This window comes from Lactuca serriola, chromosome 5 (assembly GCF_051521515.1).
Source record: "Lactuca serriola cultivar US96UC23 chromosome 5, Lser_US96UC23_V15, whole genome shotgun sequence".
Lineage (NCBI taxonomy): Eukaryota > Viridiplantae > Streptophyta > Magnoliopsida > Asterales > Asteraceae > Lactuca > Lactuca serriola.
In genome coordinates, this window is record NC_136412.1 from 78,074,418 (window position 1) to 78,099,133 (window position 24,716).

At 41.4% G+C, this 24,716-nt stretch overlaps 2 protein-coding genes across 3 annotated transcripts; one reads left to right on the top strand and one right to left on the bottom strand.

The window, feature by feature from the left end:
* Nucleotides 1-638: 638 nt before the first annotated feature.
* Nucleotides 639-3,066, bottom strand: ADCL (D-aminoacid aminotransferase-like PLP-dependent enzymes superfamily protein). Of its 2 annotated transcripts, none has more exons than XM_079000521.1 (5): nucleotides 2,592-3,066; nucleotides 2,142-2,185; nucleotides 1,771-1,949; nucleotides 1,034-1,707; nucleotides 639-917 (listed from the first exon to the last, which is right to left on the bottom strand). In XM_079000521.1, the coding sequence occupies exons 1-5, from the start codon at nucleotides 2,785-2,787 to the stop codon at nucleotides 823-825; spliced, it is 1,188 nt and encodes a 395-aa protein (XP_078856647.1). In that variant the 5' UTR covers nucleotides 2,788-3,066; the 3' UTR covers nucleotides 639-822. The 2 variants fall into 2 exon arrangements, with proteins under 2 accessions (XP_078856647.1, XP_078856648.1); XM_079000522.1 differs by having other exon boundaries at nucleotides 2,142-2,198; nucleotides 2,592-2,659.
* Nucleotides 3,067-9,665: 6,599 nt separating this feature from the next.
* Nucleotides 9,666-10,439, top strand: LOC145049618 (uncharacterized). The gene is made up of 2 exons (XM_078998002.1): nucleotides 9,666-10,209; nucleotides 10,276-10,439. The coding sequence occupies exons 1-2, from the start codon at nucleotides 9,666-9,668 to the stop codon at nucleotides 10,437-10,439; spliced, it is 708 nt and encodes a 235-aa protein (XP_078854128.1).
* The last annotated feature ends 14,277 nt before the right edge of the window (nucleotides 10,440-24,716 follow it).

Genomic DNA, 24,716 nt, shown 5'->3' on the forward strand with positions numbered 1-24,716 from the left:
AGCCCTTGTTTAGTTTTAAACAAGGTAAAGTCGGCCCATATATATATATATATATATATATATATATATATATATATATATATATATATATATATATATATATATATATTTTGATGTGGCAATGGGAACCATTTTTGAAAAATGAATGTTATTGCACTGATGTAAGTAGTCATTGCAAAGCTCATGGCACAATTAAAAGATTAGTGAAATTGCACAAATATAGATGAACTAAGGTTTCTTTCATTGACACCTGTGAACTACTATCTACATTTTTCCTACTTTTAGCCTAGCATTAGTTCTTATATTAGTATTTAAAGTGATGTAACTGCATTTGAGAGTACACAGTTAATTACCCCACGATTCTTGTTGTTTGTTTCTTCTTCGAGAAGATTTACCTCCTAAAATTCGTCACTAATTAATAAATTAAATAACTCAATATTGACTACCGAAATTTTTTAGAGGCACGCAAGTTGTTCAATGAAATGTTTTGGCTCTCTGGAACACACCAAACGCTAGTCTACTGTATATATCACCATTTTTTTTATCAATCTTTAGGAGACTCTTCAAGTTTCCAATTTGGCAAACATAATGCATTTTCATGCATTCAAGAACGAATTCACTCAAAATATGAAAATTGATTCGACAATAGATAAAAGTTCTTGATTAGTTTCTTGATTTGATAATAAATACATACAAAAAATGTCAAAGATGGTTTTGTTTTTAATCAAGATGTTTGATTTTTGGTTGAATAAGTTCACAAGATCTAAGTTACAAAGGAAACTTCTACATATTGTTGCTAGTACTTGAGCTCAAGAAATGAAACTAGTATGGAATAATAGTGCGTACGGTTGATGGACCGTTTTTCATGTCCTCCAAAATAAGCTTCCGAAGAGACTCTGTCACTACACCTTCTTTTCCTGCAAATATATTAAAAATAAAAAATAAAATACAAATTATAAATGGAACAATGTTAATAAAACGCACATCAAAACGCCCCCTAAATTGCATAAAAAGATTTGAAAAAATTTCTTACCATTGCCTATGACTTGATCATCCCATTGCAAAACCGGTCGAACAAGAACTCCACTACCAATCAACATCATTTCTTCCGCCCCTTTCCCTTCCTCCACCGTAACATCTTTCACTTTCACCCCCCGAACTTTCCCTTCTTTTACCAAATCACCCGCAAGTTCCAAAACCCTTTTCGCAGTACACCCACTAAGTATTTTATCAAAACTAGGCATCAAAAGCTCGTTCTCTTTTGTAACAAAAGCCACATTCATATTAGGCCCTTCTGCAACAAACCCTTCTTCATCCAACCAAATCGCAGCATAACCACCGTTTTCTTCCGCTTCCATTTTTGAAAGAACATTCGGGAGATAGTTTACACTCTTCATGATGGCAAACTGCGGCGGTTTTATCGGAATAGATGATGTAATTACTTTTATGCCCTTGTAGTTAGGAGGCGATTGGTCTTGGATCACGACGGCGTAAAGAGCGGATTGATGGCAGCCTGAGGGCGAAAGTTGGAAATCACCGGGACCCGATGAAATCCAGTATCTTAATGATCCGTTTTTGCAATTTGAAGCACTTACAGTTTTTAAAAGTATTGTTTTTGTGGTTTCTTTATCGAAAGGAAGGTTTATTCTTGCCTTGCTTGCAGAACCGAGGAAACGATCAAGGTGTTGATCCAACTCGTATAGGCATCTGTGTCAAAGGGTAAAATGGTCATTTTGTTGTAATAGAAAGAATTAAAGTTAAATGACTAACCCGTTCACTATAGCGGCTGTATCAAAAACACCATGTCCTCTATGAACCATGTGATCATCCATGGGAATCACCATAGCAGCTTCATCAGTAGTGATTCCACCAAAAACACTCGAGTACATAGCCAGATATCGTTGTGTGCTTTTGTAACTTTCTTTATTTCTCCTCAATCTTTCTATTGCCTTCACAGAATTAGATCATTTTTAATGGGAATTTTATATCAAATCTTAGTTTCACTTCCTAAATTTCATTATGCTTACCCTTGTTTTCTGTTTCTTTTAAAAAAGCAAAAGATTTTGAGAACTTTGAAAAGGTAAAATGGCTCAAATGACATGAAAAGCTCAATTTTAAGACTATTCAAAGAGAGAGTATACCTCTGAAGCTGAAAGAAGCGGAATATCATATACACGAGTACTTTCTGCAAGAACCAACTGAAAAAACTAGTAAGAATATCTTAATTTTGCGATTAAAAAGGTCAACTTTGCCCAAAATTGACAAGATTATTATTTTGAATTTAACATGGAACACTTTTTACTTGTAGATCATGTAGCGAAGATCAATTCCCTAGATGAATTTTTAATAAATGTATATGAAATTTGAAGTAGAAAAGTAGCATGTTTGACCTACAAAAGTCAAACTGCAGCTTTTCTTCTAAACTGTACTGTTTCCTGTAAATTAAACAAAACCCAAGACGAAATCGTACGTATTCGTACACAAGTAGAATCTCTATCAGTTAACAACCATTAAATATCGTATTTACGTAAAAAGAACAAACAATGTTTTAAAATAAACCCATGAAAATGTATTGAAAACTCACAACTTACCAATGGATGAAGCTTTAACCACGTGGGATCGTCTCGGAGATATTCCACTAACCCTAGACTGAGAAAATTGAAACGAGGTTCTTCGAAGTGGATGAATGGTTGAGAATTTCGAAGGAATTGGTGGTTGATCGGCGGAAATCAGCTGGAATTGTGGGGTTTCAGAAATTGGTCTCTTGAGGTACGAGAGAGAAGCCATGGAAATCAACCGGAGTAATTGGTCAATTGGTTGTTGATCGGCGAATATTTTGAATGTTTCGATCGAATTTGAAAGATGACAATTGATAAGGTGGTTGCCGGCCGTCGGAGTGTCTGTTTATGGGGAAAGTTTCAATTTGGTCCCTGAACAATACTATTAGTAGTACACTTGTCCCTAAACGAAGAATTTAAAGGAATGCAAGACAAACGCAAATTATTATTAGAGTAAATTACAGTCTTGGTCCCTGTGGTTGTCTATGTTTAACACTTACGATTTTTGTTGAATAGTTTGATAACAATGGGAAAATACCGCAAATAGACAAAAAATTGGGGTCAATTTCTAAATTTTGACATAAAACTAGAATTTTCCAGCTATAGACATACATTTCGCGGAGGACCCTCCACGGACCTCTGCGGAGCGACGTCATCTCCGCGGACCACCCGAAAGTATGATTTTCTAACGTTTAAAAGATTGTTCCGCGTAGGCCCTCTGCGGATACAATAACACCTCCGCGGAGTGAATTGTTTGGAGGTCATAAATTCCTCTGCAGAGATGATGACGCGGAGCTCCGCGGAGAGAGTAATGTCTCCGCGGAATGGGTGGTTGGGACGGATTTTAAACGGTTTTTTTGATAGAAAGTGTTCTTTTACATTTTTTTAGCTCCATTTGTTCGATAGATTAGTTCCTTTTCATTTGATTTTCAAAAACAAATATGAGTTTTGTTATTTTATGTACTGGGGGTTTTTGGCAGATAAATAATGGGATTAACACCTACATTAGACCAAACTTTAACAACTTAAGTTTACTCCTTCCGCCAAATTTTGATTGTCGAATGTTGTTTAATTTGGTCAAAAGTAAAGCTAATGTGTTCAATAGTAATATATCATTGTCATTTCAACATCCGGTTCATGAGTATGTTATGAATATTTTAGACGAAGCAGATGTTCATCAACTCAGAAATGTAATTTCTGAAATGAAGGAGATTGTGCATTTGTATTTAAAGGTGTTTCAGGGATTGGTCGAACAGACAGAAGTGGTTGAGAAATTTGTACCATACAATGTTGAAAACGTTGTATCTGATAATGTTGAAGAGTGTCCAAAAGAAGAAACTGTGGCAGTGTATACGGTTGAAGAAAAAAATTTATATGAGTTTGGAAGATTGACTGACAAAACTATGTCAGACGGTGAAGAGTCAAATGAAGGATGGTCAGAAGATGAGTTCACACACGGGAAAAAAGCTTCAGACATATTTTACGGTATGTCTCCCATACCTGATTGTCCTGACCCTATTGTTGAACCCGAACCATTTCACAGTTTAGGTCCAAATGATGATATGTTTGTTCGTCAAACATATGATAACAAACAACTAATATTTGCTTTGAGTCTTAAAGCAACCAGAGAAAAGTTTCAATTTAAGACCAAACATTCTAACAAAAATCGTTATGAGGTATATTGTGAAATTTAGAACTGTAGTTGACGTTTATATGCAAAACGCCTTGACCCCACTAATGAATTTGAAATCAGGACTTTCGACAATGTGCACACATGTTCGTCATTACAGATACACCCTAATCATAAGCATGCTGATAAAAAAGTGATGGGTACTATATTGCATGAGATTATGGGAAAAACTCGTTCCAAGGTTTGGAGGCCTAATGAAATATCAAGGGATTTGAATTGTAACATCCATAAAAATCAGGCCAAATTTAAACTTTTTAAAACATTTAGAAACCATCAGTTATTACTAATTTGTTTTCAAAACAATTCTATATCAGAGTATCCCAGAAACATAGTCATAAAAGGTGAGGAGTTGTACGATCACGCCTATGCCTTCCTGCGATCATTTGATGTACCTGAAACAATAAATTGAAATTGTAAGCCCGAGGCTTAGTGAGTTACCCCCAAAATACCGATACATATACAGTCCACATAACGATATCAACAATATCATAACATAACCACTGAACAGAACAACACGTAATGGGTCCATAGCTTCACAGACTGGAATACCCCTGGGCCCACAATGTGAGTCTAGAATGCCTACCGAGCCCTCAGCTCACATCTGGATTGCTACCTCAGTACGAGTCTGGAATGCCTACCGGGCCCTCAGCTCGTATCTGGAATGCTCCTGAGTCCTCAGTATGATTCTGGAATGCCTTCCGGGCCCTCATCTCATATCTAGAATACTCTAGGGTATGTTGGCTACCGCACGGAGCAGTACCGCCTCAACCCATCCCACTGAACATGTCGACATGTAACAGATAAATACACATACAGGAAATCAAACAATATCACAAGTAGTCCTACGGACCTACCAAACTAGCATATCAACTGGAATACATCACTAGCATGCAATACTAACTCATGATCAACATCTAACACTGCTAGTATAATACATCTAATGGGTCGGCCTTGGTGCCTTAGACCCCTTAGTATAGTGAGGGATAACTCACCTGGCACTGCTGAAGTCCCGCTGATACAACTCTAGCTGCTGGTTGACAGATTCCCGAACTATCAACATCAAACAACATCCAATTAATAATTAGGTTCCAAGCCCAAGGTCCAACTCACACTATAAAAGCCCAAAAGTCAATAATGGGCCAAAGCCAAACATATGGCCCAACTTTCCAAATTGGGCCCAGACCTCTGCATGGTCTTTTCTTAAGGCCCATCCAATTATTCCAATCAAATTTCCATGGCCCAAGATCACATAATCATAAAGGCCCAATTATGGCCCATCCGTGGCCCAATTTTCCAAATTGGGCCCAAGTCCTCACATGGGCCTTATCCTAAAGCCCATCTAATTATTTTGGTCCATTAACTTGTTCTTGGATGGCCCACCAATAGTCCAATCGCCAAGGCCCGATAAGAATGCCCAATTCAAGGCCCGAATGAGATTAGGGTTAAGTGTTTCTTACTTAACCCATTAAGGACTTAATCCTTTAAGGACTATTATTGTCTTAAGCTAGTTGCCAATGGTTATCAATTATTATTTTAAATTTAATAATTAATTCTCGTGTATCCCAAACGATTCCCACGATTAGGGTTTTATGCCCTTAGGGTTTTCCAAACCCTAATTAGGGTTTTCCAAACCCTAATTAGGGTTTCTCGACCCAATGCTAGCCCATTAGTCCATTGATTGGGCTTTTAGGTCACATTAGACCTTATTGGCCCATTAGGGTTCCATTGGGTTCACTAGGGCTTCTTTGGGCCCATTAGGGTTTCATTGGTCCCACATTGCCCAACATTCCTCAAACGAGGTCCAAACGCAATCAAAGCACACCGCCACCCAACACGGCGGCCGGTGGCGGCAGGAGGCGACAACCACCACCTCACGGTGGTGGTTTGAGTTTTCTTTTCATTATTCATATTTTTTTACAAATTACAATAATACCCTCTCAACACACACACCACCACTAATAACACATACTAAGTACACACACAACCGCACCGTGGCGGCAAGTGGTGGTAAATGGCGGCCATGGTGGTTCCCATACAATTTCCGACCTACAGAAAACACGCACACAAACACATTTACACGACTTCTGTTATGAAATAACCCAAGCCACCCACCTGGCGGCGATGGTAGCATAAGGAGTCCGACAATAGCGACGGTTGATGGGTCCTAACAGCCGCGAAGAAGAAAGTGGACGAAGCAACAGCAGCGGCGCATCGCCGGAACAGAGACGGAGAAGGGAAAGAAAAGAACGGCAGGGAGGTGGCGGCGGCGGAATGCTTGAACTCGCCCGACAGCAAACGTGGGGGGATTCTGGTGGTCGCTATCGCCGGTGGTCAACAACTCTCGGGGCTCAAAACGTCTAGCAGCCACGCTGTGGCGGTACCCGGTGGTTACGGTGGTCGAATGGCGGTGGAACGGTGGCAGCACCCGACGGACAATCTTCCGGCTTCAATCGAGATGGGAGCGGTGTTATTTGGTTCGGCGACCCACGGAACCAACGTCACGGAAGGCTACTCGTCGCAGTCGTGGTTGCACCGTTGGTTGGCTTGGATGTGGCGGCCGGACATAGCAGCCATGGATGCGACGGCTGGATAATGGAGGAAGGGAGAAGAAGGAGGGTGGCGGCTAAAGTTAGAATGGTTAGGGTTAGGGTTTACCGATGATGCTTTGGGTTATATACCCGATTTATGAAACCTTGCCCCATAATGACAAGTTTACCCCTTTTCTTCCTCATTTCTTTCAAACTAAATCCATATTTTACACTTCTAACACTGCCTTCTGAAACCTTTACAAATCAAGTCCAAATTGTTACCAATCAGCCCCTCCTCTACAAAATCTTCTCATCTTAGGTCTAGAACTTACTCTTTAGTCCCTACTTCCATAAATCCTTACAAATTAAGTCCCCAAAATTATACTTTAACCCCACTAATTATTATTACATTTTGGGCTCAAATAATATAAAATAATAATAATTACTTCCCGGAGTTCCTGATTTATTATTTAATTAGTCTACATAAAACGGGATGTTACATGAATGCTTTGCTGGAAATCAATGTAGATTACAAACAAGCTTGGCGTGCAAAACAATATGCTATGGAACTGTTGTTGGGATCCTCTGAAGAATATTTTTCCAAACTTCCTATTTATTTTCACAATTTGAATAGGCATAATCCCAATACAGTGGTCTATATTCAAACAGATTCTAAAGATAGTTTCGAGTGTTGTTTTTATGCCATTGGGAGCACGGTAAATACAAAAAACTTGTTGTTATTTAATATATAATTTTTTTAAACAATTTATAGAGTGTTTATGTGTTCCATTTTAATATATTGCAGATACGAGCATTCAGACGTTTTTGTCATAAAGTTATAATTATGGATGATGTAACAACCATAAATTTTACGTCAAATTTAAACTTTTTTAATCATAAATAAAAACCACATAGCATTGTTTACAAAATGTTTTCAAATCATTTTCCATCAGAGTGTCCCAAAAATCATAACATAAGGATGAGGAGTGATACGGTCATGCCTTCGCCTTTCCACGATCTCCTGAAGTACCTGAAATAGTAAACTGAAAACTGTAAGCCCGAGGGCTTAGTGAGTTACCCCTAAAATACCAATACCACACCGATAATACCACAACATTAATAATCAATTCAATCAACATGCATACTGGGCCATCGGCCTTACTGGACCGCCCTACCGGGCCTACAGTCTGTATGAATCCATCCCGAGCCTTCAGTATGAATGGTCTGCCACGTGGGCCTACAATCCCCCCTGGTCCGCTCATAGGGTATATTGGCCTACAGCACAAAGCAGGACCGCCTCAACCCAGCCACAAGTAAATAACCATGTGCGCATACTATCATATACAGGCATATATAAACATCAAACATATCTGTCACACTGATCATCAATCATAGAATCCTCCTGTAACTAGAGTAACGACCTAGCAGGTCACTAACACACCAATCCCTATGGATCATAAAAGCATAACATACTGTCTACCTCGATTCCGAACTAACAAATCATAACCACATGCAACATACCATAACAATAAAAACTAAAGGGCCGGCCTTGGTGCTGTAGACCCTATCGATATAGTGAGGATAACTCACCTTGCAAATATCGACTCGGAAGATACACTCCAACTCTTAGATCACCCGGCACCGGCTCCACCACCTAAGATCATAGCACAATATGCTCATAAGTCATTAACCTTATAAGGTACCCCATAACCCACTAGTCAACCCCTGGTTAAAGTCAAAGCCCTCAGTCAAGGTCAACAGTCCATGTTGACCCCAACTCGCCGAGTACCATCTGCTACTCGCCGAGTTTCTTGAAGTACAATCCAACTCGCCGAGTCATCAGGGTGACTCATCGAGTTCCTTTGATTCTCGTTCGAACTTTAAGGCCACCCGTCGATTTCCCTCCTTGCAACTCGACGGATACACACTCATACATATCCAAGAGAAAACTCATCCGACTCGTCGAGTTGTTCTTCAACTCATCGAGTCTTATAGCGATCTTCATCGGACTCGCCGAGTTGTTCATCAACTCGTCGAGTTCACGACCATCTTCATGTGACTCTCCGAGTCAACTTTGTGACTCGCCGAGTCCATTTAGTCATTTTATCATGCAGACAACTTTTAAGCCATGGTAAGGCCCTAAATTGTAGATCCAAATTCCTTAGGCCTGCTTATCACGTAAAGTTGCAAACTTTACGTGCATGCAAGGCTCCAATGACTCAAAAGCCCAAACTATGCTTGAAATGGGGTTTTATACTTAGGGAGGGGCTCAAACTTGCCAAAGCTAAGAACTTTATGGTCCTTCAATCCATAGAGAGTTCACATCTGAAGTTACAACTTCAGATCTTGGATCATACTCCATGAAATGACTTTATAACCCAACCAAGAACCCTAATCTCCAACCAAGGAGGTCTAGAATGAAATAGAAAGGAGGATAACAGCTTGACACCTTCCCAAGAGATGACAACTGGAGTAGATCCGGATTTTCCCCAAGCTCCTTGCTTCAAACCACTTGCTTCCCTAGCTCTTTTCCACCAAAAATCCTCTTCCAAGGCTTCAAACACACAATGGGCACACACATGTTTTAGGGTTTGCTAAGAGACTACAAAGAGGCTTAAATAGGTTTGTGTTCCCTTAAATAGGGTGCACAACCCTAGGATTTAGGGTTTCACCTGCTAGCTCCTACTCGCCGAGTCCCAATATGGACTCGTCGAGTGGGTTACTTAACCCGCGATCCTTCCCGCTGCTACTCGACGAGTAGATCAACCAACTCGTCGAGTATGGATTAACCCAATAACTCATATTTAGACAATACCTGAGAATCGGGGCGTTACAGATGGTGCCCATTAGAAGGGTGATTTTAAGGGAACCATATTGCATGCAGTAGTTATGGATGGGAACAACCAGGTACTGCCCCTTGCGCACGGAATATGCAAAAAAGAGAGTGGTCTTACTTGGACATGGTTTCTGGAAAAGTTGTATGAATGTGTTGGTGATTGTCAAGAATTGACTTTTGTAACTGACAGGGTCGATGCAATTCGGGTTAGTATTGAAAATGTTTTCCCACATGCTCATCATGGCTTGTGTGCTTTTCATCTACTAGGAAACATAGTACATAGGTTTGGGAAAAATGATAAAACAAAAGTGTTGTTTTGGAGGCTTGTGAAAGCTTACAAAAGAAATGTTTTTGAAGAATTGTGGTACAGATTTAGTTCTACTAGGCCGCAAGTAGCAACGTATCTAAGTGAAATCCCCCATGTTAAATGGACTAGAGCATATTCGCTGTCGAAACGGTACGATTACATGACCTCGAACAGTGCAGAGTCCATGAATGCTTTATATGTAGATGCAAGGAAGATGCCTATAATACCCCTTCTTGAGTTCTTCCGCCGTCTTTCACAGGAATGGTGTAACAAGCATCGCATCGAAGGAGGTATGAATTTAATTTGGACTTTAATTAGGTCGAATAATAAGTTAATTATATATATCTTCTTTACAGGGAAACATTCAACAATTCTAACTGAGTGGGCTGAAAAAGTAGTTAGGAAAAATGAAGAGCGTACAATAGGATGGTCCGTTTCTGGTGTTTCAGATGCAATATATCAAGTTCATGATTTCAAACATGGTGGCATAGTTGACCTGAGGCAAGAGACTTGTACATGAAAATATTGGGAAGGAACTGGGTTGCCTTGTGGTCATGTCATAATGGTCTTGAAGCACTTGAAAAAAACTAACTTCGGACATCTGGCTATAGATGCTTACAAAATGGAAACGTACCGAAGTACGTATGAGGAGCCGGTTTACCCTCTTCCAAAACCATGTGATTGGGAAATTCCTGCTGAGATGATGGTTGTTAGAACCCCCGATAATGGATACACGTCAAGTTGGTAGACCGAGAAACAGAAATCGCATCCCGTCACAAGGTGAGGAACCTATAGTAAGAAGGTGTAGTAGATGTGATAGTACAACACATAATGCAGCGCCTTGTCCGGCATTGGTCCCAAAGAAGCAAAAAACGATACAAAAAGTAGTGCGGCATCAACTTGTAACACAAAAGGGAAAAGGAAAGGAACAGAAGGGACTCAAGAGACGTTAGACACGCACTGGACACAAGAGACGCGTTGGACGAGTGGGACGCAGAGAGAAGACTATTGTTCAACGTTTGATTTGAATGATTGATGTTGTATTTATAATTAATTATGTTTTGTTTTAGAGGACATTAATTTGTGTACTTTGAAATGGTGTCTTTATTTTAAAGATGATGAGTAATATTATGATTATATTAGTGCATAATTACTAGTAGAATAATAACTAATACTCGGAGATAATACATTCAACAAACCAGAAACATATAGTAAACGTACAACAATAGTAATTGACTTAAGGGAATTGCAAAGGATACTTTTCTTTCTCCATTGTTATGTAGTCGTCCCTAATTCTATTTTATCTTCCATACGGTCCTTTTGGCTACCAAGTTCTATCATTTCTGCATCCTTGGTAGCAAGCCATTTTCAGACAGTTTGATATTCTAAGTTTTTTTATCCATTCCTCATGATCTTTGATTTTTTTTAGTAATCATCATCCTTTCCTCAACCTCTTTGCACTCCGCAACAATGAGGTCACGATGTTCAGTGAGAGCTCGAAATGAGTCTTTATCTCTTTTTGTTGTTCTTCATCCCATTGTAGTTGTTGCAAAGCATCCTATGACATATATGGCTCTCTTAAATTTGGTGATGGGGCAAGAAAAGGGTCGATCGGATCACAACAGAAACAATCAACTTCGTTGCACGAGAAAATATACAAAGTTGAAGATGAACTCATTTTAAATTTTAAAAAAATTATAACTCTATACCAAAAATCCAACGACCATCCATGACTATATGTAGTCCCTTCCTCTCCGCAGAGAGTTGTTGTCAGTCCGCAGAGGTTTTTGTCAGTCCGCAATAATGTTTGTCAGTCCGCAGAGCTGTTTGTCTAGTCGTTGTCATCCATACATTACAATTATGGGATTACAATTATTTATTTAAAGGTAAACATTTTTTATTAAAAAGTAAAGAACGTCAACAGACCATTACAACTACGGTTAACATAGAACTGAATACAAACTAATATTCGTTGTGATCCATACAATACAGTTCAATTGAATTGGCATGGAGGTAAGACCACAACTCTTTCAACTGGTTTTTCCCAATGCCTAAAGGTTGGAATAGGATTGACCGTCTCAGTTTGATAAGCATTTCGATACACCGCTGTACTTAACTTTAAATTTACCATTTGATGGATTTCTGCAATTTCGAGTCTTTGTAGTGAAGCTATAGCATGCTCACAAGATATACCACATTTTTTCCATTTACCGCAACTACAAATACCACGGTCTAATTAGACAGATTCGGTTGTTGAATACTTAGTCACTTCATATCTGTCGCCAACAATATGCGTAATCCTACAACCATCTGAGTGGATAAATCTTTTATGAATCGCCTTAAGTGCATAAGGGGTTAGAAGACTATGAAAATCCCCTGTGAAATGAACTGAATCAAAAAAAACAAAAATTATGATGTCATAACGTATAATAACATATCAATTCACCATTTGAGTGATGTCATAACTTATAATTACCTCCAAACGCAGCACGTTAAAGATACACTGCTTGCATCGAGTCATGGACCATTTCAATGATTGTTGTTATTAGAAACTCATGCGTGTTTGTTTTTAACCAATTGACAATAACGGGAATGTCAATGAATTTAACATTGAAATGTACTCTTGGAAAACCAGCACGTACCCATTTTGCAATGGGAATATTGTCAAGCCAATGAAGATCATTCCCATTAACCTTATTTTTTAAGTTGTTCAAACATGCATAAAAATGAGATAAATTATACACTTTACAAGTCTTCCAGAACAACTGCTCTACGATTGTATTGCTTCCGATGGAAGCGCGTATTTTCTCGACTATATTTTTACAACAATAGTCATGATATGAATCAGGGTAGACTCTTTGAACTGCAAACTCTATAGAATCAGACATATGGCTTAAGAAACCAACTTCTGTATTGTCACCTAAACATTCTTTAAGCCTCCTCATGAACCATAACCATGAATTGTCACTGTAACGACCCAAAAATCATGACTAAAAATTTCTTTTTAAAACATTACTAAAACCATATTTATAAAAACGTATCATAAGTCATAACATAACTTTCGAGTATTAAATTCAAAACATAATCTCATTATCAGAGTAAAACATTCCCCAGGCTAACTGACTATGGTGTGTGCACTGCAATCTCTCCGAGCTCCTCTTTTGAAAACTGAGTACCTGAAACCAAAACTGAAAACCGTAAGCACAAAACTTAGTGAGCTCCCCCAAACTACCACATACCATACAATAACATATAAAACACATACTGGGCCTTGCCCACTGCATCGGACCGAGGTCCGTACTAACTGGGGCCTTGCCCCCTGCATCGGACCGAAGTCCGAAAACTGACTGGGACCTTGTCCCCTGCATCGGACCAAAGTCCGGACTAACTGGGGCCTTTCCCCTTGCATCGGACCAAAGTCCGGACTAACTGGGGCCTTGCCCCCTGCATCGGACCAAAGTCCGGAACCTGACTGGGACCTTGTCCCCTGCATCGGACCGAAGTCCGGACTAACTGGGACCTTGCCACCTGCATCAGACCGAAGTCCGGAACTAACTGAACAGAACATAACATAAACATATTAACTAGCATGAAGACACATATACTTCATACTGCATCGGGCCGTAGCCCGGAACACATAACACATAAATCCTGTCTGAGCCACAAAGGCATCAAACATACTAACTACTGCATCGGACCAAAATCTGGAAACTACTGCTAGCTAAACGGGCCGGCATTATGGCCTTAGACCCGTTCCTACTGGAAGGAAACTCACCTGAACTGCTGAGCTCTGCCGATAATCCTCTGGCTGCTAATCGATAATCCCCTGAGCCGCTGCTCCTCTAGCTCTCCGAGCTACCAATATCAATATGACACTTAGTCTGACAGTCCTCTAAAAGTCAACTAAGTCAACTCTGGTCAAAGTCAAAATCCTGGTCAAAGTCAACCTTCCGGGTCAACCCTACTCGCCGAGTCCACCTACTGACTCGCCGAGTTCATATGCTCAGGGTCCTTCTATTCGCGACTCGACTCGCCGAGTCAGTCCATGACTCGCCGAGTCTAACGATTTCCAAGTCATGTCCTGTCCAACTCGCTGAGTCTCCACCCGACTCACTGATTTGAGTCTTAACTCGAAGGGTGTGGGGTTTCGCGACCTGACTCGCCGAGTCCACGAATAGACTCACCGAGTCCAAGGCAATCTTCAACCAACTTATCGAGTTGTTCTTCCAACTCGCCGAGTTCATGCCCAACTTCATCCGACTCAACGAGTTGTTCATCCCACTCGTCGAGTTCCTCCTCATCTTCATGCTACTCGCCGAGTCCACTCGAAGGACTCGTCGAGTCCATTCAGATCTACATACATGCAGAGGACTTTTGAGTCATGCATGGACTCCAAACTGTAGATCTACCCTTTCCAAGCCTATTCCTCACGTAAAGTTGCAAACTTTACGTGTAGAGATGGAGATCTAGGCAAAATATACCATAAACTAGGGTTTAAGGCAAAGAGGCTCCACAATCAACTCAAGGGCTGAAACTTTATGCTTCTCTAAACCATAATATGCTTGGATTTGAAGTAGCAACTCCAGATCCGGCTTCTAACTCGAGTGGACAACTAATCATGGCTAAAAAAAACCCTAAAACTCACCACCAAAATAGATCTAAAGGAAGGGAAACGACTTAATACCTTCAAATGCCCAGAAATGTCTTCCCAATCCCAGATCTATAGCCCCCTCCTTGCACCTTCAAGCTCCTTCTTCATTCTCCAAGCTTTAATGCACTCTTCAAGGCAACAATTGGCTCAATCAATGGATATGGCGGCTAGGGTTCGGCATTCAGGGCTAAAGAGGCAGTAAAGAAACCCTATGGAAGAGAATGAGGCGCTTAAATAGGCTCCAAGCCCCGAATTTAGGGTTTTCCTCACACAGACCAGACTTGCCGAGTCTCCTTGGCCGACTCGCCGAGTCGGTCACTTACTCCTCGGCCCGGATCCCGCTCGGACTCGCCGAGTTCCTCCTTGGACTTGCCGAGTTCCTCCTTAAAGTTAGGGTTTCCTTTCCTTTCTTGGCCTTCAAAACTTTGGGTGTTACAACTCTCCCCCACTTAAACTAAACTTCATCCTCGAAGTTTACTATGGCCCACCGCCTGCGATCTGCCTCCAATATCCCACCAATTATCCCAACACCAGCTGCCTACCTTCGCTGGCCTTCCGCTCGGTCATTCCGACTAACACTAATCCCTGCGGATAATAGACTCGGGTCACCCTGACCCTGCACATTTGGGAAATACAACTTACTCACCGACAATCCTTCACCAACTCCATCACCCCCGCTAATTCCAGTACGGGTCAACACCGCCAGCAACCACTGACACTCCTATCTGACATAACTTGGTGCCGAGCACCCCTCGATTTCGACTAACTGAAATCCACCATAGACTGCTTACCCACACTACTACTGACCAAAAATTTCTGCTATTCCTCATCCGCCTTCCGGATGAACCGAGACCACCCTGGTCCTTACTGATGTCTCCATATCTGGGTTACCGGACTCCTACCGGTTACTACACCCCATCGCAATCTCCTAGTTGCTTTCAGCGACTTCTGAAGATACCTCGACTATCTATAACTGTTCTATCCACTCTGACACTCATACTGAAACTATCTGAAACACTGAACTGCCTGCAATATTGAACTGCTTGGAACACTGAACTGGCTGAAACACTGAACTGGCTGAAACACTGAACTGGATGAGACACTGAACTGACTGAATGGCTGCTTCCCACAACATCTCAAGACCTTCCTAGTCTCCAATCATTCATCGGTTATCTGCAATACTGAGTTCCAACTCAACTGTGGAGTCAAAGGACTCCTCACTTAGTCGCTCCCACGACTTATGAACGAAATCTTTCTCTGGAACTAGTTTCCACTAGTTATCCTATCACTGTGGCTCTAACAACCTTCCGATCCACCGATCAGGTCCAAACGCCACATCCTGACATCATCAATTGCATGACTAACAACATGATGGCTCCCAGACTGACGGTAGCCCTTAACATACCCGAACCCCAACGGTCCATTGCTACTCTGATCTCATAACTGAGGTGACGATCTACTAACAAATCGCCGACTTAACCATAACTGAACCTTTTGGGAAATCCAAAATCTAACCTGTGGATTCCCATACCCTCACTACTGCACCCGAACGGGTGGGTCCTACTGCTCCCCCCCCCCCCCGCCCAACAACGCGCTCATGCTGCCTACCAACCTGATAAAGGCCACGGCTACACCCGCGGACTTACAACTCTCTAATACTATCTGGCTGCTAGTGAATGCTACGGCTTACCCCGCAGACTTACAACACTCTACTACTATCTGACTGCTAGTGAATGTTATGGCTACCCCCGCAGACTTACAACACTCTACTACTATCTAACTGCTAGTGAATGCTACGGCTACCCCCGCAGACTTACAACACTCTACTATTATCTAACTACTAGTGAATGCTACGACTACCCTCGCAGACTTACAACACTCTACTACTATCTAACTGCTAGTGAATGCTACGGCTACCCCCGCAGACTTACAACACTCTACTACTATCTAACTGCTAGTGAATGCTACGGCTACCCCCGCAGACTTACAACACTCTACTACTATCTAACTGCTAGTGAATGCTACGGCTACCCCCGCAGACTTACAACACTCTACTACTATTCCGAGGACATCCTGACTATCCCTAGTCCTGCTAGTGATTCCTCATCCTGATTTCTCAAAACCAGCCCTCTGTCTTCGGATACTACATCAACCTCGACATCCTATATCCTTGATATACTTAGCGCTTCGTCGAGGAATTCTTCGGCTTGGTTCCCAAACCAACCGTCTACTAATCCGGATACAAGAAGTTATTGTTGGGAAGTTTCCAAACTCCCAACTCCTGAATCTACACAACCCTGCATGCTGACTCTGTCACTGGCTACTAATACGAAAGCATCTCTTGTTAACCGCTCTCAAGATCCTCATTCCGACTCACTAGAGTCCTACAGGCGATCCTCCAATCCTGGATTCTCAACCAACTACTAACCATCTCAATCACATGAACTCATTGTTGGGAAGTTCCTCAAACTCCCAACTCCGAACTCCTCAATCCATCAATTGCTGCACTACTATCTTTTCTTCTCAGAGGTCGTTTACTCATTCTGGAACTGCGTGCTCTTACCCTTGTATACTCGGAGGGTTCTTCCCCACTTGGATCCGGCTAACTCCTTACTGCTCACTGGTCGAAAGGATTCCCCAACCTTCCTTCCATTAAAAGGGCGGTATGCTATCCGCCAACGTTTACCTCTGTCAGCGCTCCAACTAACTTTTTCCAGATCCGAACCATTCTTGCTATCTAACTGAGCACCCTTCAATCCTTAACCATATTTGCTTTAGGGACTGCATCCTGAGAACCTGCGTTTGGGGTGCACATCCCCAACCCACTTCTTTACTGCCCGCTGGCTACCTCACTAGAAGCTCTAAATTGTCACTACTAAGGATTTAATTGATCAACCCCGAATGATACCTTTCGAAAATAGTGAGGCATTACTAATTCTTACACATACATGCTACAATCACTGTATCCGAAGTAACCTGATCTAGAGGGGACGACCTCTAATTCACCATTCAATTCCAAGGTATGCAGATGGCATAAAACTCCGTCACAAGCAGGTAATATAATACCCAACACATATGCTTATTGACATCAATGAAGCAACATAACAATAGTATCATGAATAATAATTGACAGAAAGGTAAAAGATACGTACCCCCATCATTCAGTGCTGCTCGAATCCTTGTTGAAATGTACCGGGATACTCGGCTCCGAGCCGTAGGCTCCCTTGCCCGACCTTGATGTCCGCTGGTGGTTCTCAAAGTCCTAGGGGCAGGAGCTGGCACCTGCCCTGCTGAATACAAACTCAGACAGTGGGCCTTCTTGTGGCCCCTCTGCCTACAATGGAAACATATCGGATCAAGTCCATGGGCGATGGTAACAGTACAATCTCTGCTAAAATGTCCAATCTGGCCGCACTTGAAACATCCAGCATCGCCACCACTTCTACGCCTGCATGCACCCATGTGCGTCCTACCACACTTCCCGCATCGACTGCGTCTCTGATAGTCCCTCGTCCTCAAATCCGACCCCTTGGGCCTCTTGCCCGAACCTGCGGCTACCTGAGTCTCATCCATTTTCCTCTTCCTTTCCGACTCCTTGCCCGTCTCTTGCTCATGCGTTACCTCTTCGACCCCATCCATCGTCTGAACAACAGTTGTCTAGTCCTGGAGCTTCGAGGTCAACCTATCAGTGACCCTCACGACAATGTCGGGCAGATCCTCGCGAATGGATCGCGAAACCACCTCAACTATCCAATCATGCAGAGGTCTCTCTTGGAGACAGGGTGCCCCACTCACTCCCGTCCCCTGATGATAAGAGCTAAAAACGGGAACTCCCTCCTTGATAGATCCTTGAACTCCATAAGCATCGGGCTCTATACAAGCCCCAATCTGTCCTGAAACTATCCCAGCCCTAGATGCCTCCAAATGACTGTCCATAAGCTCCACGATGGCCTCTCTAAGCGAACCAAAAATCACTGGAGTCTGATCAATGATGTTGCGCATGATCTCTATGGAAATGACATCCCTCATCTGATCATCAAGCTGCCCGGCTCTAGAACCTGAGCCAGATCACTCCCCGATACCTGAACTGCTAACTGGTAACTCGCGCAACGTCACCATGCTGAAAATATAACAATTCCTGATCAATTTACACACTACTACTGAGGGATCTCTCACACACTCTACTAGTTCCCTGGTTTTGCCTTGGCCCCTCTTGAATCGAGTACGGATCCTCTGCTTTCAGTAGTACGGGCCCATACTACCTTCCACATCTATCCGTACTTTCCTCAAGAGTTACCTCAACACCACCAAGTCCTCTTTTCTCTACTACTGATCTCTGCTACTCTCATCCTAGGCTTGCCCTAGGGAACCTCTGACTCTACCCAAACAGTCCTCAGTTGCTGAAGGCCTCCTTGTAATGCCAATTAGCCACCACCTGAATACCATGACATGTGACGAGGCTCAGATAATCCTTCGAGTAAAAGACTCGTCCCTACAACGGTTGGACTCAGACAAGAGCTGCGCAATAGGGTCAAATCCAGCACTCTGAGATTATTCAACCCTGCTCACATGCGACGTGACGTATTCACCTAATGGCTAACTCCCATCATTCAGAGTCCCACAAAGCACAAAGCAAGCAGCATTCGGACACAGGAAACTACTCAAGCAAATCTATTCTCATAACGAGAAACTGTACTAGCATACAATGCTAAGCTCATACTATCAAACATAACCTACATAGGCTATCCTACTAATGTCTACTCAATACTAGCATGAAATTCTTATCAAGCTGAAACACATAAAGCAGGCACATAAGGCATCATCCTAGATCCTTAGTCCTATTCTAGCATGCTGTCCTACTAAAACTGAAACTGATAATCATAACATAAACTTGTATGGGTAATTTGGGAGTGCTTACTTGAGCTTGGTTGATTGCATGCACCACACCCTTTTTCGGACCAAAATCCGGAAACTACTGCTAGCTAAACGGGCCGACATTGTGGCCTTAGACCCGTTCCTACTGGAAGGAAACTCACCTGAACTGCTGAGCTCTGCCGATAATCCTCTGGCTGCTAATCGATAATCCCCTGAGCCGCTGCTCCTCTAGCTCTCCGAGCTACCAATATCAATATGACACTTAGTCTGACAGTCCTCTAAAAGTCAACTAAGTCAACTCTGGTCAAAGTTAAAATCCTGGTCAAAGTCAACCTTCCGGGTCAACCCTACTCGCCGAGTCCACCTACTGACTCGCCGAGTTCATATGCTCAGGGTCCTTCTATTCGCGACTCGACTCGCCGAGTCAGTCCATGACTCGCCGAGTCTAACGATTTCCAAGTCCTGTCCTGTCCAACTCGCTGAGTCTCCACCCGACTCACTGATTCGAGTCTTAACTCGAAGGGTGTGGGGTTTCGCGACATGACTCGCCGAGTCCACGAATAGACTCACCGAGTCCAAGGCAATCTTCAACCAACTTATCGAGTTGTTCTTCCAACTCGCCGAGTTCATGCCCAACTTCATCCGACTCAACGAGTTGTTCATCCCACTCGTCGAGTTCCTCCTCATCTTCATGCTACTCGCCGAGTCCACTCGAAGGACTCGCCGAGTCCATTCAGATCTACATACATGCAGAGGACTTTTGAGTCATGCATGGACTCCAAACTGTAGATCTACCCTTTCCAAGCCTATTCCTCACGTAAAGTTGCAAACTTTACGTGTAGAGATGGAGATCTAGGCAAAATATACCATAAACTAGGGTTTAAGGCAAAGAGGCTCCATAATCAACTCAAGGGCTGAAACTTTATGCTTCTCTAAACCATAATATGCTTGGATCCGAAGTAGTAACTCCAGATCCGGCTTCTAACTCGAGTGGACAACTAATCATGGCTAAAAAAAACCCCAAAACTCGCCACCAAAATAGATCTAAAGGAAGGGAAATGACTTAATACCTTCAAATGCCCAGAAATGTCTTCCCAATCCCAGATCTATAGCCCCTCCTTGCACCTTCAAGCTCCTTCTTCATTCTCCAAGCTTTAATGCACTCTTCAAGGAAACAATTGGCTCAATCAATGGATATGGCGGCTAGGGTTCGACATTCTGGGCTAAAGAGGCAGTAAAGAAACCCTGTGGAAGAGAATGAGGCGCTTAAATAGGCTCCAAGCCCCGAATTTAGGGTTTTCCTCGCACAGACCAGACTCGCCGAGTCTCCTTGGCCGACTCGCCGAGTCGGTCACTTACTCCTCGGCCCGGATCCCGCTCGGACTCGCCGAGTTCCTCCTTGGACTCGCCGAGTCCCTCCTTAAAGTTAGGGTTTCCTTTCCTTTCTTGGCCTTCAAAACTTTGGGTGTTACAGTCACGGTTTATGGTTTCCAAAGCAAACGCTATGAGAAGGGGTTCATGATTTCCATCTAAAGCAACCGCAATGTACATGGATCTTACATACGCCCCAATTAGAGGTAGTTGACCAACAAATATGATTGATATCATAGACGTGAGAAACGTGCGAATCTGTAACTCAACATAAGAATATTAGGCATATGACAACTTGAAATAACTAAATATTTATTTATTATACGGGATTACATACCACGCATCCCAATGCCACGAAACAAATTTGGAAACGATTGTACTGATCTTTCGTAATGTACGTGAAGGTGTTAGGATTGGTTCTTTGTAGATTATGGAAAAAAGTCGGTAGGCTGGAGAAACTTTTCCTTAATGCCTGATTGACTGAACTCATTTTCACAACTTTTGACACCTTGTAAATTTTTGTCATGGTTGTCCAATTTATAAGGAATTAGTATACATTATTCTGTAGAACTTACTTGTCAGTCCGCGTAAATGACTTGTCAGTACGCGTAACTTATTTGTCAATCCACGTAACCTGTTTGTCAGATTATGTTATTTGAATGTATGGTTTCTTAACATTTGTTGGTGAATTATTTTTTAATAAATAAAGGATAAATATCATATTACATATAAATAAAGCAATAAAAGAACAATACAAAACGCAGTACTAGTTAAGAAAACGGGACATTTTTCAAAAGATTCCAAGGGGCTTCATACTCGAAACTCTGTCCGTTGCTAATGGATTTGTATTCTTCTTTAGCCGCCTCCAAGATGTCCTCCTCTGTATCATTCACACGATCATCTTCAATCTTATTATAAAGATCATTGAATAACACAACTTTTGTTTTCAATTCATACCATTTTGCAGCTATATCAAGCGTGTTGCGATGGTTTTGTATGGTGGTTTCAGCTTCAGTGTTGAAGGTATTCGTTAACAGGACCCAAAACATTTTATCCTCCAAATTGGTGTTCTCTTTGACATTAATATATGCACGAGTTAGAAGCAAATACTCGTTAGCGGTCCATCGGTTTGAACCCATTGTAAAACATACAAAGTACATGAACTAAAATACCTTAGATGAAGTGATACATTATTGTTTGTCGTTTTATATAGACATGACAGTCCGCAAATATCCAACGATCATCCATGACAATATATAGACCCTTCAACTCCGCAGAGAGCTGTTCGTCAATCCGTGTTACTGACTTGTCAGTCCGCAAAGCGAATGGTCAATCTGCGTTACTGACTTGTCAGTCCGCAAAGCGAATGGCCAGTCCGCATTACTGACTTGTCAGTCCGCTTTATTGACTTGTCAGTCCCCAAAGCGAATGGTCAGTCCGTGTTACTGACTTGTCAGTCTGCATTACCTATCTTTTTATATATAGTAAAGCACGTATCTATACGTCCGAATAAGAGGTAAGGGATCATTTCACAAAATGGCATCCAATGTACCAACGTCTTCAAATGCAGCTAATATGTCTAATGCGTCTGCTCCAATAAATGGTACATCTCCATGGACGAAAACAGAGGTGTTGGTCCTAACACGATGTTGGATTTGTTGGGTTTTGAGCATTCTAACACTCCTAAGTGTACATGCAACCCTAATAAACCTTGGATCTATGTTTTCTCTAAAATACATGCAAATAATAATTTCCAAGGTTTACATCCTAACTAGCATGGCATGAAGAACTAGAATCATAAAACACTAGATGAATGACATACCTTTTGATAGTGATTGATTGCTTGGAGTTTGAGAGCCTAGCACCAATAATGTGAATGCCTCAAGTGGAATCACAAATCACCACAAACTTGGAAAACTTATGAAAGTGTATACTTTGCTTCAAAAAATCGGCCACACCCTTTTTTCACACACTAGGGTCAATTTCATGCAACATAAGCTTGTTTATATAATGTGCATGATTAGGGTAAGGTCCCTAATAACCCATGTCTTTTCCTTTCCAATGATCCATGGGTTAAAAGCTCCATGGATCATCCATGGACTTCCATATAAGCTTAGCCCATTTCCAAATGAGTGTTAGCCCACACTATATAAATATAATAGCCAATGATTTAATTAGTCTTCCTTTTAATCACTAAATTAATTCATAATTAATTTAAGACTAAAAACTAATTAAATAGCATGACTTCATATTAATATATTATAACTTATAATATATTAATAAACCATAAGTATACAATTCTCATAATATTATCCATAAATCGTTTGGCTGAAGTGCAACCCAAATGGACCATGTCGGGTCGGGTCAAGTATATACCAAATAAGTTATGGACTTAGACACCTTATCCAACAGTCTCCCACTTGGATAAGTCTAATAACTGTATTTGCCTATATTACTTCAGGAACCAACCAGCAATCGTAGCTCTCGAAAACTCTATTGAACTATGAAGCGTCATTTTAGTTAAGTGATCATATAATCCTCTGTTCTTATGATATCAGTCGGACAAATACATGGAACAACGTCGTACTTATTGTCTAGCAGTTTGTTTCCCGATTTCCGATTTGTTTTACAAAGAACTTAATCGAACACATCAATTTAGTTCTGAACGGGCCCGGTACATAGGTCAAAACAAAATCATCGAGGGGCCCAAATATCGCTTCTATTTCTAGAAGGAACAGATAAACTTCGACCCGTATGCTTGCTCTACTACTTGTTGAATTATACATAAAGGCACGTTTTATAACATCAAGTTACTGATGCGTTTTCATGCAATCAATGCACAACCAACTCATATCTCTAGGTTTGAAGACTTATATGATATTACCGTCTCACGATCACTCGAGATAAATTCCATGAAGTGATACAAGTGAGCGTGGGTTAATTCCAATACTCATAACTTATGAGCACTCATAAATGTTGTAGCAACCATTGCTATGACTAAACACATTCAGCCATCTACAAACTCGATTCATGACAGTCTTAATTCATACCTACTTCCAACATATGAACGACTGTGGAGTGTTTAAATAACTTAGTTATTCGGAAAGAATAACCTAGCTATTCTGGAAGTCAAAACATGCAAAGTGAAACACAATAATAATTGAATCCAATATGGTCTCAGAACCCTTTTGAATATAAACAGAACCACCTTTTATTTATCACCATATTGATTACACATTATTCATTGTATAATGTTTCAAATAATCAACTTAATACTTGAATAAAACAACAGTTGTCCCATGCTCCTAGCATGTACACTTTGTTTTCTAAACAATGGTTATGCCATACTCCATGTATGCAAACTATGTTTGTCTATGATCCTAACTTTGTGAAATAGATCAATTGAACATGATTCCAATGATGCTCATTTCACAATCCCAAATCCTTATTGTAAATGTAAGAATTCCTAATTCCTGCCATTTACCAAAAATCTGTTAGATTTTAAACTTATATGCACTGATCCTCTCGTAATGATTATGCACAAGGTCACCAAAACCTTGTCATCAGTCATTACAGAGGATTCCAAAGGAGATCAACTCTATGAAAACGAAGTCTCATATCGAAAGTACATTGCTTTGAACATCCTTCTTGCACTAAGGTTTTCTAATCTTACACAGATTGAACAACTTCCACCTATGGAGACATTTCCATAGTCCCATTTTGACTATCACTTCCGAACAAGAGTTACCTCTTTTCAGAATATGTCAATATGGTCCTTTCCAACAATTTACATCATACTTCCAACTGTCCCTGAGCAACCAGTCTTTGGCGAACCTCGGACTGTCCTTGACAATTTCTTAATCACTTTAGTCATATCCTATTCTAGAATTTTCCCTTCTT

What these genes read in the sequence shown, in the direction of transcription:
- ADCL (XM_079000521.1), bottom strand. Translation starts at nt 2,787, where the DNA reads ATGGCTTCTCTCTCGTACCTCAAGAGACCAATTTCTGAAACCCCACAA. An exon ending in GGTTAAAGCTTCATCCATTG is followed by an intron (nt 2,186 to 2,591) that starts GTAAGTTGTGAG and finishes TGGTTCTTGCAG; the next exon opens with AAAGTACTCGTGTATATGAT. An exon ending in TGATCAAGTCATAGGCAATG is followed by an intron (nt 918 to 1,033) that starts GTAAGAAATTTT and finishes ATATATTTGCAG; the next exon opens with GAAAAGAAGGTGTAGTGACA.
- LOC145049618 (XM_078998002.1), top strand. Translation starts at nt 9,666, where the DNA reads ATGGATGGGAACAACCAGGTACTGCCCCTTGCGCACGGAATATGCAAA. An exon ending in CAAGCATCGCATCGAAGGAG is followed by an intron (nt 10,210 to 10,275) that starts GTATGAATTTAA and finishes TCTTCTTTACAG; the next exon opens with GGAAACATTCAACAATTCTA.